This window comes from Eptesicus fuscus, chromosome 4 (genome assembly GCF_027574615.1).
Source record: "Eptesicus fuscus isolate TK198812 chromosome 4, DD_ASM_mEF_20220401, whole genome shotgun sequence".
Lineage (NCBI taxonomy): Eukaryota > Metazoa > Chordata > Mammalia > Chiroptera > Vespertilionidae > Eptesicus > Eptesicus fuscus.
This window is the reverse complement of record NC_072476.1, coordinates 164,985-185,646: the sequence shown is the minus strand read 5'-3', so window position 1 is coordinate 185,646 and position 20,662 is coordinate 164,985. Positions and strand designations below refer to the sequence as shown.

The 20,662-nt window shown below is 48.9% G+C and overlaps 1 protein-coding gene across 1 annotated transcript in view; it reads right to left on the bottom strand.

The window, feature by feature from the left end:
- The window catches only part of VPS35L (VPS35 endosomal protein sorting factor like), a 142,790-nt gene that overhangs the window by 8,608 nt on the left and 113,520 nt on the right, over positions 1 to 20,662 (bottom strand). The window contains exon 28 of the mRNA XM_008160012.3: positions 2,990 to 3,155. Within this exon, the coding sequence (XP_008158234.1) occupies positions 2,990 to 3,155 (166 nt within the window). The remainder of the gene's footprint in view (positions 1 to 2,989; positions 3,156 to 20,662) is intronic.

The window sequence follows — 20,662 nt, the reverse complement described above, 5'->3', positions numbered from 1 at the left end:
GGCCCCTGGGTCTCTGTGTCCCGCGTAACCGTGCAGGAACAATGATCACTGCAAGCATCTCTGAGAGAAAGCCACCTTTGAGTTCGGCCCAAAACCAGACAGTCCAGTTTCTCCCCATATGAGTCTGGGACCCCAGAGTCTCTCCCGGAACTGGAGCTCAGAGCAGTCGGGAGCCTGTATCTCCCTCCCGATTGAAGAAGACAACAGCGCACCCGTTGCCAGCCCCTTTCACATGCGCCTCTGTACCTCCGCACCTCTGCACCTCCTCCGAGTTTCAGTGCGCTTCTCTCTTTCCTTCTAGTTGTATAACTTCCACTCAGCCAGCCTTCCCGTGGTTCTGGATGATACCTGTTTTGTCTTTTAGTGGTATACCACTGTTTTGAGTGGTTGTGCGAGTTCAGGTGTTTACATATGCCACCATCTTGGTTTCTCTGCAGGAATATAACTTATTGTGCTCTTAATTGTCCAGGCCACAGGAAGTGGAAAAACAGTCCACCGGGCCCTCCCATGTAGAATCAGCCCTCCTGATGTTCTTGGGCCCGCCCTCACCTCCCCCACCCCCCAAGCGGTGCACAAGCACAGCCTGAAGGGAAAGCGCGGGGATGCCCAGGCACCACCCCCACCCCCAAGCGCTCTTCCCGTCCACACCGCACGCTCACTCTCGTGCATGAAGCACTGGAGTGCTTGCTCTAGATAACCTCAAAACTTTCTCTTTAATAATCTGGAAAGAAAGCAGCCAAGCCGTCCTTCATAGATGCAAAAAAAATCTGGCCCAGCTTTTCAGAAGCCCTAACTCACACATTTACTCAAAGGCTGCCTGACCCTCGCAGGTCTGGCTCAGCGGATAGAGCGTTGGCCTAAGGACCTGTACCTCAGTTACAGGTGCCTAGGCCCTGGTCGGGGCGTGTGCAGGAGGCAACCCATTGATGGTCTCTCTCACATTGATGTTTCTCTCTGTGTCTCCCTCTCCTTTCCACACTCTCTAAAAACCAATGGAAAAATATCCTCAGGTGAGGATTAACAGAAAAATGAAAATAAAAGGCTCCCTAGAATGAGGAGGGGGTAGGACAGAAACTTGCAGGCCCACACCGCTTGCTTCTGACAGGTCAAATCACCAGTGCATTCCAAGTAAACAGCTGGGCCAAGAGGAAGGCAAAGAAAACCCATCCTTTCCCTTTCCTCTCTCCAAGCCAGGAAGGAGCCTCAGCCTGTGACCCTAGCCATGCCCCTTGTACCTCCACCCTGCGGGCTCCCTGTGTGGGGAGGTTACCTGGAGAGGAGAGCCCTCCCCTGAAGGGGCCTCTGTATAGACCCCTCCACTTGCCCATCACAAAGAGGAGATAAACTGCCCACAGATACAGGGACTGTGCTCAACCTCATTAGCCCTCAGAGAAATGCAAATGACATGCCTCAGAACATCCCAATCACAATGACCGGTCACACCGGGAACGACTGGAACCCTTCATGACAAGTGTCACTGATGCAACCTTTGAGAAACTGCCCAGAACAAGCGGAGCCGAGCACCACCATCCGGAGCGGCCGAGGGCACACCCAGCACAGTGTGCACAAGAGCCACATGCACTCAGACAGCCAGGCTGCAAACACAGATGCCTGTCCACACAGGGAGTTAGCCCTGGTGCACCACCCCGTCGGCAGACGGGGAAGTGCGAGTAGGACTGCAGTTCCAGCGAGGAGGAGTCTCAGAGACTCAACATGGAGTCCAAGAGGCCAGACACCAAAGAATGCTTCCCGAAGGAGCTCATTTACATAGTCAAACTGGGAGTGCCAGCGGGCAGGCCCTGCCATCTGGAGAGGAAGGCGCTGGTGCCACTGAGCATGCATGGGCCTGGGGACCAGCAGTACCCAGCTTCGGGCTACGGGCGGTGGCCACCTGGGTGCACTCACTGTGTGACAGCTCACTGAGCTGTGTAGTCTGTGGTATGTACGCCCTGTTACACTTAAGACATTTTTACTTTGTAATCAAGGAGGCAGTGTAATATGTGCCCCAAGTCCTGCATGTAAATTCCACTCCCATCACGAGGGGCTGGGCCTTGATCCATGTGGCTGGTAAATCACGTGGTCTTCCCGAGTCTCCCCTGGTGGGGATGCGGATGCCTGTCCTCATCACGGTGCTGGGAGGGTTCAAGGAGAAAGAGGCCCCTGGAGTCGGGTGGCACCTGCCTGCAGTGGAAGCTCCCCTCCCCTAAGGGCCAGTCTCCCTGGGAACAGCTCTCCCACCAGCTTCCAATCCCGGCCACAGAGCCCTGAGAGCCAGGGCCGGGACTCCCACTCAGACTTGTGCCCTGAACCTTTCACACGGAGAGAACGTTGCTTAAACCCCAAAGTATACAATTACTGGGCAAAGCATTTTTAACAACAGGGCCATTTTTTGGGAAATCAAAAATCAGAACCGAGGCTCAGAGAGCAGGGGGCTGGGACTGGGACATCTCTGCCGCACACAGGCTGTGGGGTGCTGCTTCCAAAGCTGCAGCAGCGAGTTCAGGCCGGCAATACCGGCCACCATGCCCTCCTTCCCCCCAGCTCCTGCCGGGCGGGCCGAGCCGGCACCACTGGGAGGCACGGGCAAAGACCCAGACCAGGGCGCCGGAGGCTGGGGTCTGAGCAGGCCGGCTGCTGCTCATGCATGTGCACACTAACCACCAGCCAGGCTATTCTGTAGGACACCACAGGCAGCACCGACCCCACGGAGGGACTTTCTGGATTCATCTACGTGTCAAATCTGGGCCCTTGGATGCTTTTTAGAAGGCATAGATCTCTGAGGCTCTAATTTAGAAGGGCAGACAGGCTCAGGAACCAGGTAATTCTTACACTGGGCAAGTTTAGCAAAATGCTGGACTGGAAGTGGAAGTCCGTGGTAGGCAAGCACAAGGCAGATTAAATGAAAAAATAAATAAATTAAGAAAAGACGACATTTTACTTGACTTTCATGAAACACCAGCCCCATGCACTTGGTGGGAGGCCTGGCTACCTTTGTCCACATGGTAGAGGTAGGTTTCCTGGCTCATGGCGGACAGCAGGTGCAGCACGTAGGTGTAGATGCGGATCCTGTCATCACTGGTGTCCTCCCAGGTGTAGTCCTGGATCACGTTGAGAAGCTCTCGAACAAGGAACAGGACCCCATGCTCAGGATGATCCTAGCAGAGAACCATAAAGGTACATGTTCCCAGGTCTGAGCAGGAGAAAAACCCAGACAGAAACTCAGGGCCCTCCCTTGGCAGCTGTGGAGGTGAAGTGCCTGAGACTGGCTATGAACAGGCCTGGGAGAGCTGTGGTCAAACCAAAGTGAAATGCTAAGATGCCACCCACCCCACTGGGCAGCACACTGCAGGCTGGGCAGACAGCTCTGAGAGCCGCCCTGTGTGGCCCCAGGGACAGGAACGCAGTTACCTGTTGGCTAATGGCTTGCGCTCACACACGGAGCAGTGAACACCCATCCTCCAGCTACAGACCCCAGGCGCAGGCCCGGCACACGCACAGCCCCGCCTACTCCGCGAGAAGCTCCCCAAGGATGCCGTCAGCATGAGGCCCTGATGTAAAAGCAGCCTCGCTCGGGAGGGCACTCTGCATCGCTACAGCTAAACTGAGGATCCTCTCGGGAGAAGGAAAACCCAACACAGTCGCAGAGCCGGTAGGAGTCTTTCTCAGATCCTGAGCTGAACTGAAAGAGTGTTGGGATGCAGAAAAGTCTGCTGCTTTGATTCTGTTCCAAAAAGGACTATTGGACTGTGTGGCTCCCCTGCCCACACCCTCCAGGGACCCCGCCCACCAAGTCCATGGTCAGCTCCTGTCCCCAGGGCCTCTGGCCAGGCTGGTACCTTGCCCTCGCCCATGCTAGCCGCCCCCATAGGACTCCTGGGACCAGCTGGGCCACTCAGATCCTGCAGGACGCAGGGCACAGCCAAGGTTTGGTGGCTCTGTCTCATAAAGGGTTAACTGTACGACATGGGCAGGACGAAGGGAACTGGAGAGGCACCCAGGGCCTGGCCACAGCAGGAAGCATCCTCACCCTTGGGCTGAAAGCAAGGTCACTGGATGGTCAGCCCCGCAGCTGGAGAGGAGCCTGCAAGGCCCTGGGGCGGCCTCTGAGAAACCGCGTCTCCCACCGGCACCCCGCCTCCGATCCCATGCCTCTGGCGCATGCTGGCTGGGCTGGGAGCTGGGAGCTGGGGGCCCAGGCGAGGCAGCCCCAGAGGCCAGGCTCCCAAACAGCAAGGATGTGGGCGCTGAGGCATCATGCGAAGGAGCTCTGCCTCGGGCCCTCCTGCTCCCTCCGCTGGAATCTTTACCTGAGACTTTGTCAAGGTCGCGCCGGCTCCAAGACAGCCTGGACCAGTGGTTGGCAACCGGTGGTCTGCGAGGTCCTAAAGGTTGGTGACCACTGGCCTAGCTCTCACCTCATACCTTAGCTCCTCAAGGCTCCATCATTCTCCCCTTTGTTACTTTAATCCTCACCCGAGGATGGTTCTTGATTTTTTTACATTTTATTTTAGAGAGAAGGCAAGGCGGGGAGAGAAACATCAATCGGTTGCCTCCCCTATGTGCCCCGACCAGGCATCAAACCAGGAACTTAACTGGGAATCGAACTCCAACCAACTCAGCCACCGGCCAGGCTCCCCTCACCCTTCTTTGTCCCAAGTCATCCCGCCGTCTCCTCCAGGGTGGGTCCCACCGCCTGAAGCGATCATCTTTCCTCCTTCAGTGATCCCCACAGCACCTCCTGGTCTGTCCACTTCTCTCCCATTCCAGCCTGCAGCCTCCAGGACAGACTATACCTGTCCCATTTGCCAAGAGCCAAGTCCGGTGCGAGCGGTGCCCACCCGGTTCCTGGGAGGGTGCTGGGCACAGAGGGCACTCGGTAAGTAGTATTGCATGGATTGCACTTTTGAGCACCTTCTATGTGCTCAAATCACTGAGGTGGCTATAAAAACAGAACAGTAGCTGACTTTTATGGTAGCTTTTCCATGTTCCGGGAAGATGCTGTCATATGATGACACCACTCTCCCTCCGCACCCGTTTCAGGTGGGAACGCAGCCGCTGAGAGGGTCAGGTGGCCCAGAGACCCGGGAATGCGCTGGCAGCCCCGCTCCAGACCACACTCCTCCCGGAGGCACTCCCACCGCCTCGGCACAGAGGAGGCCTGGGGACTCGTAGAGCTGGCTCCTGGGTGCTGGCCAGTCTGACAGGGGCTGGAGGATGGAGGGGCTGTGGCAGGGGGTGGACGTCAGCCAGCAAGCCTGAGCCCCATTTCCCCTGGATGGGAGTGAAGGGCGACTGAGACGGTGTGGACACTGAATACCGACAGGCAGGTCTCAGCTAGCCTGGATCTCCCGGAGTCTCCTTTTGGAAGTCTCTGGAGGAAGACAGGCCACCCCACGAGAGGCAGAGTGGCTAAAGGGGGAGGCAGACAAAGGGAGCCTCGGGCCTTTGACAGACCTGCCCCAGCCCTAAATTGGAGAAGCTGCCCTTTCACAGACGGGCCCCTCCCACATTCATACAGGCCTAGTAGTTGCAGACACAACAATGAATACTGTGGTGGCTACTGGCCCACTGGAAGAGGCATGTAAGTGTTGGTTGAATAAATAATAAAGATCTTTATTATTGCACTAGAGGCCCAGGGAACAAATTCGTGCACCAGTGAGGTCCCTTGGCCCGGACTACAGGATTGGGCCAAAACCAGCTTTCAGATATCCCCCAAGGGGTCCCGGATTGCGAGAGGGCTCAGGCCAGGCCGAGGGACCCCACCAATGCACAATGGGGGCCAGGGAGGGACGTGGGAGGTTGGCCAGGCGGGGAGGGACCGCAGAAGGGCATGTCCGGTCTGTCTCGCTCAGTCCTGATTGGCTGGACCCCAGCAGCAAGCTCACCTACTGGTCAGAGCATATGCCCCCTGGTGGTCAGTGCACGTCATAGCAACTGGTCGACCGGTTGACTGTCTGTCCCCTGGTGGTCAGTGCATGTCATAGCGAGTGGTTGAGAGGCCTTAGCATATTACACTTTGATTGGTTGAACAGACAACCGTCCACCGGACACTTAGTATATTAGGCTTTTATTATATAGGACTAGAGGCCCAGTGCACAAAATTCATGTACTTGGTGGGGGTGTCCTTCAACCCAGCCTGCACCCTCTCCAGTCTGGGACCCCTCCGGAGATGTCCAACTGCCGGTTTAGGCCCGATCCCGCACCAGCAGTTGGACATCCCTCTCACAATCCAGGAATCCGAACCACTCGCCTGCCTGCCTGCCTGCCTGCCTGATTACCCTTAACCACTTCTGCCTGCCAGCCTCATTGTCCCCTAACCGCTCCCCTGCTGGCCTGATTGACGCCTAACTGCTCACCTGCTGGCCTGATCACCCCCAACTGCCCTTCCGATTGCCCCCAACTGCCCTCCTCAGCTGGCCCGATTGCTCCCAACTGCTCTCCCCTGATGGCCTGATTGCCCCCAACAGCCCTCTCCTGCAACTGCCTTCCCCTGCCGGTCATCTTGTGACGATGTGGGGGCGGCCATTTTGTGATGACGTAAGGGCACTGCGCGAGGGCATGACGCCACCTAGGTTTTTATTATATAGGATAACATGATGTCCACACCATGTCTTGTGTGGCCAGTTACACACAATCTGTACTTGACCCCACCCAGTGGGTCCAGCACCAACACAACCAGTGGGCTTCACACTACACAGCGAGTGACCGAACTAGCCACACAAGTGGCACCAAACTCTGTGGGAACAACCATGCCCCATTGGGTAGCCCCTGTACAGCACCGCCTATAAAGTAACCGAGGTTTACTCTGATAGCCACCCAGCAGGAAAGGTAACCACCCATGAAAGGGCCAACAGCATTCAAGACACAACTACAATGGGGGTGCCCGCACAGAGCCCACAAAAACATCACTGGAGCATAGAGCTCAGGTGATGTGGAGGACTGTGCCACTGAGCCCCCAAGACTCCCAAAACTGCACATGTACTGCGGCTCGCACACCATGGTTGGGGTGAGCCTCACAGCCAGCCAGCCTGAGGGCCCAGCCACCCACAACAGGCAAACACAATCAGGAGCCAAGTACAACAGGAGGGCCACATAACCCCCACAAGGGTCCTTCCTTAGAGTACCCAGCTCAGGAGATTAAGGAGACTGCACCACTGGGTCCCACAGGACACCTACTGCATAAGGCCACACGAAAGACTGGGACTCATAGAAGTTCTACCTAATACACAGAAACAAACACAAAGAGATAGCCAAAATGGAGAGGCCCCAAATGAAAGAAGAGGAGGTATCTCAAAAAAGAAAAGCTGAATCAAGTGGAGACAAGCAATTTATCAGACATAGAGTTCAAAGTAATGGCTATGAGAATGCTCACGGAAATCAGTGAGAACTACAACAGCATAAAAAGGGACATAGAAACCATGAAAAAGAACTAGTTGAAAATGAAGAATACCATATCTGACATCAAGAATACACTGAAAGTAATAAAAAGTAGGTTGGAGGCCGAAACCGGTTTGGCTCAGTGGATAGAGCATCGGTCTGCGGACTGAAAGGTCCCAGGTTCGATTCCGGTCAAGGGCATGTACTTTGGTTGCAGGCACATCCCCGGTGGGGGGTGTGCAGGAGGCAGCTGGTCGATGTTTCTCTCTCATCGATGTTTCTAGCTCTCTATCCCTCTCTCTTCCTCTCTGTAAAAAAATCAATAAAATATATTTTTAAAAAAAGTAGGTTAGATGAAGCAGAGGATCTAGTCAGTGATTTGGAAGACAAAATAGAAAAAAAAAAATACACCCAATCAGAGCAGCTAAAGAAAAAAGTATTAAAAAGCAGGAGGAGAGTTTAAGAGAACTTTGGTATAAAATGATTATAACAACATCCATGTCATAGGTGTGCAGAAGGAGAAGAAAATAAGCAAGGGACAGAGAAGCTGTTTGAAAAAACAATAACAGAAAACTTCCCTGACCGGTGAAGAAAAAAGTCACACAAGTTCAGGAAACACAGGTAGTCCCAATCAAGACACAGCGTAACTGAAATGGCAAATGTTACAAAGAGACACTCTTAAGGGAAACAAGAGAGAGACTGTCAGTTACCTACAGGAGCTCCCATAAGGCTGTCAGCTGATTTCTCAACAGAACCACACTACATGCCAGAGAGAATGTCATGAAGTATCCAAAGTAATCATTCAAAATTGAAGGCAAAATAACGAACTTCCCAAACCAAAATTAAAAGGCTAAAAGAATTCTTTGTCACAAGCCAGTATCACAAGAAATGTTAAAAGAATTGCTTCAAGAAGAAAGAATACATATATAGAGAAGAACGTAGGTATAAAGGAATAATGACAATAAATAAGTAACTATCAATATAACCTTAAATGTAAATGGTTATATTGGAGCATTATATTTGAATGCTCCAATCAAAAGACATAAGGTAACTGAATGGATAAGAAAACATGACACATATATATATATACTAGCGTTCCCGTTGCAGGAAAAATCCTGCAATAGGGTTTCCTGCTGCACTCTACCCCGCACCGCCTGCTCTCCTCCCTTGTCCCCCGCCCCGCCTTCTCCGCCAGCCCGCCTGCTCTCCTTCCTTCTCCCCCAGCCCCGCCTCTGCTCCTCCTTTCTCCCCAGGCCCCGCCTGTGCTCCTCCCTTCTCCCCCGCCCCGCCTTCTCTGCCAGCCTGCCCGCTCTCCTTCCTTCGCCCCTGGCCCCGCCTCCGCTCCTCCCTTCTCCTCCCCCCCCCAGCTTGCTTGCTTCTCCGCAGCTTTGCTCCCTTCTGCAGCTCTTGGCTTCTTTCTACGCTGTCTTGATATGCAAATTAGCCGCCATATTTGTTTGGGTAATTTGCATACTCATCCTGATTGGTTGGTGGGCGTGACTTGGGCGTAGCGAAGGTGCAGTCAATTTGCATATTTGTCTATTATTAGGTAGGATATACTGTCTACAAGAGATCCACCTCAGAACAAAAGATTCACGCAGGCTGAAAGTGTGGGGATGGAAAAAAAATTCCATGCAAATGAAAACAAACTAAAAAAAGCTGGGGTAGCAATACTTATTATATCTGACAAAAAAGACTTCAAAACAAAGGCCATAACAAGAGACAAAGAAGGCCACTACACAACATTTAAAAAGTTGATTCAACAAAAGGGCCCTGGCCAGGTGGCTCGGGTGGAATGTCATTCCATGCACCAAAAGGTTGCAGCTTCAATTCTCATTCAGGGCAGATAACTACACTGCAGGTTTGATCCCCGATCAGGATGCACACGGGAGACAATTGATTGATGTTTCTCTCCTATCAATGTTTTCCATCCACTTCTTTCTTCTCTCTAAATTCAATAAAGACATATCCTGGGGTGAGGGTTTAAAAAAAAGGGGGGGGGGTGGCTAAGAGGACATAACGCTTGCAAACATATGTGCACCCAATAGAGGAACACCTATATATATGAAGAAAATCTTGGTGGACTTAACGGGATAGATCGAAAGCAATACAGTCATAGTAGGGAACTTTTTAACAACACCTCACTATCATCAATAGATTTCCAGACCAAAAAATCAACAAGAAAAGAGCTGAAACAGATGTATTTAATTAATATTTACAGAACATTTCACCTCAAAGCAGCAGAATATACAATCTTCTCAAGTACACATGGAACATTCTCAAAGACAGACCACATGTTAGTACACAAAGTAAGTCAACAAATTCAAGAAGACTGAAATCATATCAAGCATCTTCTTGGATCACAATGGTATGAAACTAGACATCAACCACAATAAATAAATCTCAAAAATATTCAAACACATGGAGGCTAAATAGCATGTTATTAAACAATACATGGATTATCAATGAGATCAAGGAAGAAGTCAAAAAATTCCAGGAAACAAATGAAAATGAGCACATAACAACCCAAAATCTATGGGACACAGCAAAACCAGTCCTAAGAGGTAAGTTCATAGCATTACAGGCCTACCTCAAGAAGCAAGGAAAACCTCAAATATACAATCTAACCATATAACCTTTTAGCACACCTAAAAGAACTAGAGAAAAAGCAACAAGCATAGCCCAGATGAAAGAAATGATAAAGATTAGAGTGGGAATCCTACCTAATAAAAGAAAAACATGCAAACTGACCGTACCTTCGCTACGCCCACAGCCAATCAGAGCGAACAAGATGGCGGTTAATTTGCATATGCGGCGCTGAGCGGCCTGCGTCCCGGAAACATCCTCCAGACCCAGGCCTCTCCTAGCCTGTAGGCCCGCGCTTAGATCCTGAGTGGCAGGGGTCCCAGAACACCCCCTGGCCACTCAAAGCCTATGGGTACAGGCCCCAAGCCGCCTGGCTGCTTGCAAAGGCTCGCAAACGAAGCAGCGGTTTGGGGCCACGCCCCCAGCCAGGCGCCCAGGACCAGGGGCTGGCTGCTGGCCTCTGGGGTGTGCAGAGACCCCGGCAGCCACCACCGGGTGGCAGGGACACGCCTCTAGCCCAGTGGTCACAACCCAGGGGCTGCATGAGCTGCAGAGGATACACCTTTTTTAAAAAATATTTACTGATATTTTTTACAGAGAAGAGGGGAGAGGGATAGACAGTTGGAAATATCAATGAGAGAGAAACATCGATCAGCTGCCTCCTGCACACTCCCCACTGGAGATGTGCCTCCAACCAAGGTACATGCCCTTAACAAGAATCAAACCTGGGACCCTTCGGTCTGCAGGCCCATGGTCTATCCACTGAGCCAAACCAGTTTGAGAGTAAATACCTTTTCTGACAACTCATTGGCTAAGCTCCCTGTAGGCCGCCACTTGCAGTGTTCTTGGTAATTTGGATTATAAGAATCCAAGAAGGTGATCTAAGGTTTTTCCACCACACTCCTGGAGGAAAAAAATGAAGGTCCCTTGAGGGGTCCCAGATTGGAGAGACTGTAGGCTGGGCTGAGGGACAACCCCCCCAGCCCCCCGCAACCCCCCTACAACCCCCGTGCACGAATTTCGTGCACCGGGCCTCTAGTAAATAATATAAACACTAAAAAACAATACAAAAGATCAATGAAACAAAGACCTGGTTCTTTGAAAAGACTGATGATCATTTAACAAGTATTATCAAGAAACAAACAGAGAGGACACAAATGAATAAAATCAGAAATAAAAGAAGTAAAAGCTGACATCACAGAAATACAAAGGATGGTAAGAATATACTATGAACAACTATATGCCAATAAATTGGACAACTTGGGAAAAACAGATAAATTCCTCGAAACATACAATATTCCAAAACTAAATCAGGAAGAATCAGAAAACCTGAACAGACCAATAGTAACTAATGACATTGAAGCAGTCATCAAGAAAGTCCCAGTGACCAGAAGTCCTGGACCGGATGGATTTACAGGAAAATTTCACCAAACATTCAAAGAACTAACACCTATCCCTTCTCAAACTGCTCCAGAACATCCAAGAGCAGGGAAGACTTCTAACCTTTATTTACGAGTCTAGCATCATCCTAATCCCCAAACCAGATAAAGACACTAACTACAAAGAAAGAAACTGATGAACACAGATGCTAAAATCCTCAACAAAATATTAGCAAATTGGATCCAACAATACATTAAAGAGATCACACACCATGATCAAGGGAGATTTGTTACCAGGATGCAAGGTTGCTACAATATTCAAATATCAATAAATGTGATACATCACATAAACAAAATGAAAAATAAAAATGACAGGATCATATCCATAGAAGCAGAAAAAGCATTAGATAAAATCCACCATTTACAATAAAAACACTCGGGAAACTAGGAATAAAGGGAACATACCTCAACATAATAAAGGCTATATATGAAAAACCTACAGCCAACATCATACTCAATGGGCAAAAATTAAAGGCGTTTTCCTTAAGATCAGGAATAAGACAGGGCTGCCCTCTTTCACCACTCTTATTCAACATTGTACTGGAAGTCTTAGCCACAGCAATGGGACAAAAAGAAGAAATAAAAGGCATCCAAATTGAAAAATAAGGAAGTAAAACTCATTTCTTACAGATGACATGATATTGTACATAGAAAACCCCAAAGATACCACCAAAAAACTACTAGATTTAATAAATTATTTTGGCAAAGTAACAGGTTACAAAATTAATATTCAGAAATCAGTAGTATTTTCATACACTAATAATGAATTATCACAAAGAGAAACTAAGAAAACAATTTGATTTACAATTGCAACCAAAAAAAAAAAAAAAAGTACCTAGGAATAAATTTAACCAAGAAGGTAAGAGACCTGTACTTGGAAAACTACAGGGCACTGAAGAAAGAAATTGAGGAAGATACAAGTAAGTGTTCACGATTTGGAAGAATTAACGTCATTAAAATGTCCAAACTACCCAAAGTAATCAGATTCAATGCAATTCCTATTAAAATACCAATGGCATGTTTAACAGATCTAGATCAAATATTCCAAAAATTGATACGGACTCAAAGAAGACCCCAAATAGCTGCAGCAATCTTGAGAAAGAAAAACAAAGTTGGAGAGATCACAATACCAGATATCAAACTATACTATAAGACCTGTAATTAATACAGCCTGGTACTGGCACAAGAACAGGCATATAGATCAATGAAACACAACAGTGAGCCAAGAAATTGACCCATCACAGTCAATTAACATGTGACAAAGGAGGCAAGAGCATACAATGGAATAAAGACAGTCTCTTTAATAAATGATGTTAGAAAAATTGAACAGGTACATGTAAAAAAATGAAACTAGACCACCAACTTATACCGTACACAAGACTGAACTCAAAATAGATAAAAGACATAATAAATGTAAGTCGTGAAACAATAAAAATCCTAGAAGTAAAGCCTCAGCTCTCTCTTGTAGCAATATTTTTGCTGATATATCTACTAGGACAAGAGAAACTAAGGAGAAAATAAACAAATGGGACTATTAAACTAAAAAGCTTCTGCACAGCAAAAGAAACCATCAACAAAATAAAAAGGGAACCCACTGTAGGGGGAACATATTTGACAATGATACATCCAAAATACATAAAAACTTATACAACTCAACCAGGAAGACAAACAATCCAATTAAAAACTGGGCAAAGGACTTGAATAGACACCTCTCCAAAGTGGACATACAGATGGCCAAGAGACATATAAAAAAACTAGAGGCCCAGTGCACGAAATTCGTGCACTGTGGAGGGTGACCCTCAGCCCAGCCTGCACCCTCTCCAATCTGGGACCCCTCGGGGGATATCCAACTGCAGGTTTAGGCCCTGTGGGATTGAGCCTAAACCTACAGTTAGACATCCCTCTCACAATCCGGGACCGCTGGCTCCTAACCGCTCACCTGCCTGCCTGATTGCGCCCTAACTGCTCCTTGCCAGCCTGATGGACAACTAACTGCTCCTCTGCTGGCCTGATTGCCCCCAACCACCCTCCCCTGCTGGCCTGATCATCCACAAGGCTTTCATTAATATAGATATGACCCTTCAGAGAAAATTTTACTAACCCTGCTTTACAATAAGGGCTTGACAATTGAATCATTAGGACCAGACACCAAGATTGCCTTTCTTTGAGAGAAACAGTCCAGAGATGGAAGACACTGATGATGCCTTGCCATACTAGCAGTCAGCAGCTGTGTGTCGCTGCAGGTTGCCCAGGACCAAACCAGTGAGGGTTGGACCTGCATTACCACCATTTGTCCACCATCCAGAACTGAAATATCATTGCTGACATGTACACATAAACAACTGTTTGACATAGAAATTGGGACTCAAAGAACTGTTGGCCCAGAAAGAAACTCACTATAGACTGATGCATTTGCCTCTCAGCATAACCATTATTGCTTATCTCATTTTCGGTTCTTATAAGTTTATTTCTAGTATCACATGAGCTCAACATAGACTGATGAACAAGAACAGACCCAGAGACAGGGAAGCATCGATCAGACTGTTGGACCTCAGAAGGAAGGTAGGGGAAGGGGAGAGAGATCAACCAAAGGACTTGTATGCATGCATATGAGCCTAACCAACAACAGGGGGGTGGGGGCATGCGTGGTCACGGACAACAGGGGGGTGGGGGCATGCGTGGGAAGGGGTTTGGGATGGGAATTGGGGGGGGGAGGGATGAGGACAAATATGTGATACCTTAATCAATAAAGAAATTTAAAAAAAATAACGTTCTAAAAAAAAAAAAGATTTCCTTTCTTTGAATAGTGGAGGGAATAATTATCTTGTCTTTAAGTTGCCCTGAAATTAAAATGAGATAATGACTTAGAAAAGTATAAAAGCACCATATAAAGACAACTGTTTTTTTCATGTACTGAAAAGATAATAAAGTGGTAAAATGAAAAACACTATTTTTATTCTCCCCTTCCTTCCTTTATAGCCTTTACTTAAACTTTGAAATTTATAAAAATTTCACTCCAATTTTCATTTCTTTACATTCAACATTATTTTGTATTGGTTTCAGGTTTTATATTAGTTACAGAATAGTGGTTAGACAATCATATACTTTACAAAGTGTTCCCCGATATTTCTAGTACCCACCTGGCATCATACCATCATTACAACACTACTGACTATATTCCCTATTTAAGTGACAATGGGTTTACAGGTTCCTTTCAGTCTTTCTTTTATGTTGCTTGTCCTTCCTTTTCTTTCTCACTTCTTCCCTCATTTTCCTTATATAGTTTCTCAGTTGGCCATCAAAGCTCAGTGAAGGCACTGGGACACGCTTCGTCCATTTTACAGACCAGGAAACTGAGGCCAATTCCAATTGGCTGTGGAACTTGACTCAGCGCACAGGGAGCCCTCAGAGCCATGCTCTCTGCCCTTCCTAAGGGGCAGCCGCCGGGCAAACAAAACAAACCTTCCAGTCAGGCTTCCAAGCCTCTTTCTCAAGCACCTCTTCATCGCGGACATGCCACATTCTTTCCTCTCCCCAGTCACCTGCCCCCATTCTTATTGACCCTGCTTTGGAGAAGAAGAGGGAAGACTTGAGTGGAAGACTTTGCACTCATCTCCTAGGCATGCTCTGCCATGGGGCAGGGTGGCATGGGCTTGCTTTTGGGTCAAGGCAGGAGCAGGAGTCACTGCCTCTGAAGTGTGAAGGCCACCTGGGCGAGGCCAATTAGCACTGGGAGCTTCTCTGAAGCACATCAGTCAGTCCAGTACCCTGCAGTGTGGCACCCCTCCACTGAGGTGGCACCACCCCTCAACCCCCGCCTCAGGGCTGTGGGTCCTGGCCCCTCTGCCCGGGAGTCCTTCCATGCCCCTTGATCCCTGGCCGGGCCCACCCACGTCTTGGGGGCACTGCAGAACCTGTCTCTCTGTAGGTGAGGCAGATCCCTGCCCTCGGTCTCCACTAAGCTGTGAATCTGTGGTCAGAGGCCCAGTCTGGGTTTCAGCAACCCCATGCCTGCGATGTTCCCAGGGCCCCATGGGAGAGGCTAGGCGGGCCCAGCCGGGCCTCCCCTGGGCGGCGATGTTCCTGGGGCCCACTGGAGTAGCTAGGTGGACGCTGCCCCTCCTGCGGCCTGTGATGGACCTGGACCCCTCCGGTGGCATCTGGCACTGCCCACCCTGCCTCCCCTGGCCCAATGGACTGGTACCTTGTGGGCGGTATCTGGCGCTGCCTGCCCGGCCTCCTCCGCCCCCGATGGACCTGGACCCCCAGGAGCGAGCCATGGCGCTGCCCACCTGCCTGCGTATGCAAATTAATGTCCATCTTTGTTGGGTTAATTTGCATACTCCCTCTGATTGGCTGTGGTCGTAGCGGAGGTAAGGTCAATTTATATGTTTGTCTATTATTAGGTAAGATGCTCCAGGTCACTATCATCAGAGAGATGCAAGTTAAAACAATGGTGAGGTACCATCTCACACCTACCAGAATGGCTACCATCAACAAATCAAAAAATGACAAGTGCTGGTGAGGATGTGGAGAAAAGGGAACCCTAGTACACTGCTGGTGGGAACGCAGACTGGTGCAGCCACTGTGGAGAACAGTACGGAGTTTCCTCAAAATATTAAAAATAGAACTGCCTTATGACCCAGCGATCCTGCTTCTGGGAATATATCCTAAGAAACCCGAAACACAAATCAGAAAGGACATACACCCCTATGTTCATAGCAGCGCAATTTAAAATAGCTAAGATCTGGAAACAGCCCAAGTGCCCATAAGTAAATGTATGGTTAAAAAAGCTGTGGTACATTTACACCATGGAATACTACATACCGTAAAAGGAAGGAAATCTTACCTTTTGCAACAGCACAGATGGACACGGACAGTATTATGCTAAGAGAAATAAGCCAGTCCGTTATATGTGGAATGTAATGAACAAAATAAACTGACCAACAAAATAAAACCAGAGGCACAGAGGCATGGAACAAACTGACAGTGTCAAAGGGGAGGGTGGGCTGGATGGAAGAAGGTGAAGAGATTAGCCAAAGAACATAGCCCCTGGGCTCAGACAACAGTGTGGTGAGGGCCAGAAGAAAGGTGGGTGGGGGTTGGATGGAGATGAGCAAAGGAGGGGGGGATGGGGACTTCTGTAATAGTGTCAACAATAAAAATAAAGTTTAAAAAAAGCAAAACAAATCATAATAAATGATTCAATTTCTTTCCTCAACAAATAAAACAATTCAAAGCTTTTCAACCTTCAAAAAGCCTGAGCACTGTTCTTGGGAATGCAAAATGGTGCAGCCGCTTAGGAAAACAGTACGGACGTTTCTCACCAAATTAAAATGAGAACCACCATATGATCCGGCAATCCCACCTCCAAGTATTCGTCCAAAATAATTGAAATCAGGATCTCACAGAAATATCACTACTCCCATGTTCACTATTTATGATCACCAAGATGTGGACATAACCTAACTGCCCACTGATAGAGAAATGGATAAAACCATAGAACATAATAGGATTCTACGCAACCTTAAAAAGAAGGAAATTGCTGTCATCTACGACAGCATAAATGAACCTTGAAGATATTAGGCTAAGTGACATAAGTCAATTGTAGAAAGACAAAAGTGGCATGATTTCACTTATAAAAAGCATGTAAAATAGTTCATAGAATCGAACTGTGGACTAGTGGTTGCCAGGGGCAAGGCTCAGAGCAGGAAATGGGGAGTTATTAATGAGCTTAAAGTTTCAAGGTAATTCAGAATCTGCAGGACCACAGCGCGTCTAGATTCAACAATATGCTCTATGCACTTAAAAATGTGTTGAGGTAAGTCTCATGCTAACTGTCCTTACGTTAAGAAAACTTTTTTAAAAATTAACAGTGAAAGCTGTGACATGAAAGGTAACAATGTGAACCAGAATAAAGTAGAAGACGGGAATTGTCTTCGGGATAAACCTGCTTTGAGCAGACACGCTCACGGCCATCTGTGGCTCTGAGCTCACTCAGCACTCAGCCTCGTCCAGCTGCTCATCCCCGCAGCCACGCTGCTGCATGCCGCAGGAGGGAAGGCGGGCGCGGCAGCTCCGAGGTAAAGCCACTGTGAACATTTCCAGGTCCTACAGGAAGGCTCTGGAGGAGCAAAGACCTCGGTTCAAATCCCAGCTCTGTTCTTACTAGCTGCATGACCTCGTGCAAGCACATGGCTCTCCAGCTGTTTCCCTCAGTGGAAAAGGCTCACAGACTCCCACCTTGTAGGGCTTGGGGGAGGAGTCCTAGAACTGAATATTGACAAAGGGCTTTAGCAAAACATAGCCAAAAATCTGCATGTAACTCCGAGTTCCCAAAATCAATCCCTTGGTATCCATGGGGCATCCAGGAGTCCCAAGGACACAAAATCCATGGATGCCCAAGCACCTTATAGGACAACCCACACAGTTGGCCCTCTGTAGCCGGGCATGCCCAACAGTGGATCAAAAATCATTTTTAGTCCACAGTTGGCTGAATCTGCAGATGCAAAACCTGGGCATACAGAGGGCCACCTGTATATTTATTGAAAGAAGTCCATGCATGTGTGTGTCCTGGAAATTCAAAACCCATGTTCTTCAAGGGTCAACTGGAGTAAGAAGTCAGAAACTGTGGCAACCCCAGCAAAGCCAAGGGCCAATGCCGGCAGCCAGATGACCGGCTGAGACCAGGGGGCGTGCCCGTGACTGCCTCAGGGGCCAGGTAGGTAACAGAAATGGGTCCCATAGGTCTGGAGGTGCCCAGGGGAACTGGATAAACGACCCACACCACCACCCTGAGCAGGGCAGCTCTCCACAGCTGTGGCCAATGGGCAAGGTCAGGGAAGGAGCCCCACATGGCAGGACCTGATTTTTTAAGAGGAACTGAAAATCTAGGCTTTTCTGTGACCTATCAACTTTTAAAAGTAATTCATCCCAAATGTTTCCCATGACTATGTGGCCAGCAAGTGTATGACACACTGGACTCCACCTCCTGCCTGTCCTGACCTGACCGCCGGCTCGCAATGGGCATCCACAGCTTCCTGCTCCTGCCGTCACCCTCCCAGCGGGGGTTCTTGGTGACATTTTAGGAAAGCGCCCACTGAGGCCTAGAGGAGTTACATACCAAACCTGCCCTCGGCCACTGGCCTCAGCGCCACTGGGTCAGGACCAAACGCAAGCTTCTGACTCCAAGCACAGGCTGTTCACTGGGCTCTGGGGATTTTTCACAAAGAAAACCTCATGTGCAGAAGGAAATGCCTCCCGAAAGCCCATGCACAGCGACACAGGTCAGCTCCCTCCTCCCCTCTGAGCCCTGCTTCCTTCGCTCCTTCCTCAGGAAGTTACCTGGACTAAGCAAGGGAGAAACTGATTATGAAGGACTGAGCAGGAGATCTGAACACGCAGAGTCCAGGGTCGAGCCCAGTCTCCCACTCTTTTTCCGGAAAGCGTGGGACCTGACCTGGGGAGCTGTGGGAGCCGAGTCCCTTTTGTCTCCTCGGTTGCTGGGACACACTTCACACACCCAGTAATTCTCCATTTAAAACACACAAGTCAACGGCTGCTCATACATGCAGAGCTGGGCAGCCGTCACCACAACCAACTGGAGGACATTTTTAAAGCCTGTCCCATGAGCCGAGTTCCTTTCATGTCCCTAGTGCAGAAGGGTGTTCCTCAGTGTGACTCTAGGGCCACTTGGACTTCATGGTTCAGGGGACACTCCTGGGACAAGTCTCAGGGACCCATGTGTCAACCAGCATCCTGATTCCTGCCTATTCGGCTCCACCAAGAGCCTGCCCAGCTGCGCTGGACGCTGTCCCGCCTGTGAGGATGATGGGCTCCCCAGAAGACTGTGCAGAACATGAGTCATATAAGACTACCAAGGAAGCTAACTCCCTAAAACAGTCCCCCAATGTTTCTTCAGGATAGTGTCATGTAATCTAGGACTCCCTGGTGAACACCTTTAGGTAACAGACGTAACAATAAGACCAATAACTTCTGTGCTTTTCAGGGAAAGCAGCACATAATCAATGTTCTGAAATACCTTTCACACCTGGATTGTGATATGAGTACACTGGTGATTCCTATGTATCTGTCTATCTATCATCTACCTATCTAAATTATCTATCATCTATCTATCTAAATTATCTATCTATTCTCTCTCTCTCTCTCTCTCTCTCTCTCTCTCTCTCTCTCTCTCCTATCTATCTCTCTAATCCTCACCCAAGGATATGACTTTCATTGTTTCTAGAGGAAGAGGCAAGAAGGGAGAGAGAAAAACATGGATGTTAGAGAGAAACATCAATCAATTGCCTCACGCATGTGCCCCAACTGGGGGTGGAACCTGCAACCCGACTGGGAATCGAACTCAAGACCCTTTGATGCCTGGGGAAATGCTCCAACCGAGCCGCCTGGTGAGAGCACACGGTGATTTCATTGGTGACAAAGTCCCAGCTACTGCAACGAACACTGGCTCAGTGCCTATAATTTATAGCAGAGGGAGAGGCTACATCTCATGAGGTTTGTAAGAACAAAGACATCATGTTTTCTCTCATCTAAATTCATGGCCGCCCTGAGACCCTCAGGCATGGCTGGAGCTTGCTTCGGCTCAGAGCCCCTCCTGTGTTTGTCCTGGGGGCAGGGGATGCTGGTTCTTCCCGCCCATGCCTCACCGCTCACCTACATTCCACAGAAACGCCAGGTTCCTTCCGACAACGCCCCTTTGGTCTTGGCTGTCATGGTTCGGTTTCTAGTACTTGCCATTGCCTTTTTCAGAGCTTCCTTTGGGCCAAGTCGCTGTCCCAAACACGTATGCATATTCCCTCATTTAATCCTCATCAATGCTTAGATGTAGATCAATGCTACTACTATTATTATTATTCCTGTTTTATAGACAAAGAAACTGCAGCCCAGTAATATCACCTATTACCCAAGACTGCAGAGTTCAGAGCGGGCCTGGGAGTCCATCCTAGGTATCGTGGTCCTGGAGCCTACCCCTAAATCACTAAGTGACCCCCTGACCACATGGAGAGCCTCGATTAATACATTCAGGACACAGAGTGGGAGTCTGCACCCCTAAATCACTAAGTGACCCCCTGACCACATGGAGAGCCTCGATTAATACATTCAGGACACAAAGTGAGTGGGAGTCTGCACCCCTAAATCACTAAGTGACCCCCTGACCACATGGAGAGCCTCGATTAATACATTCAGGACACAAAGCGAGTGGGAAATACACTGAGACATTCAAGCATCTGACTACA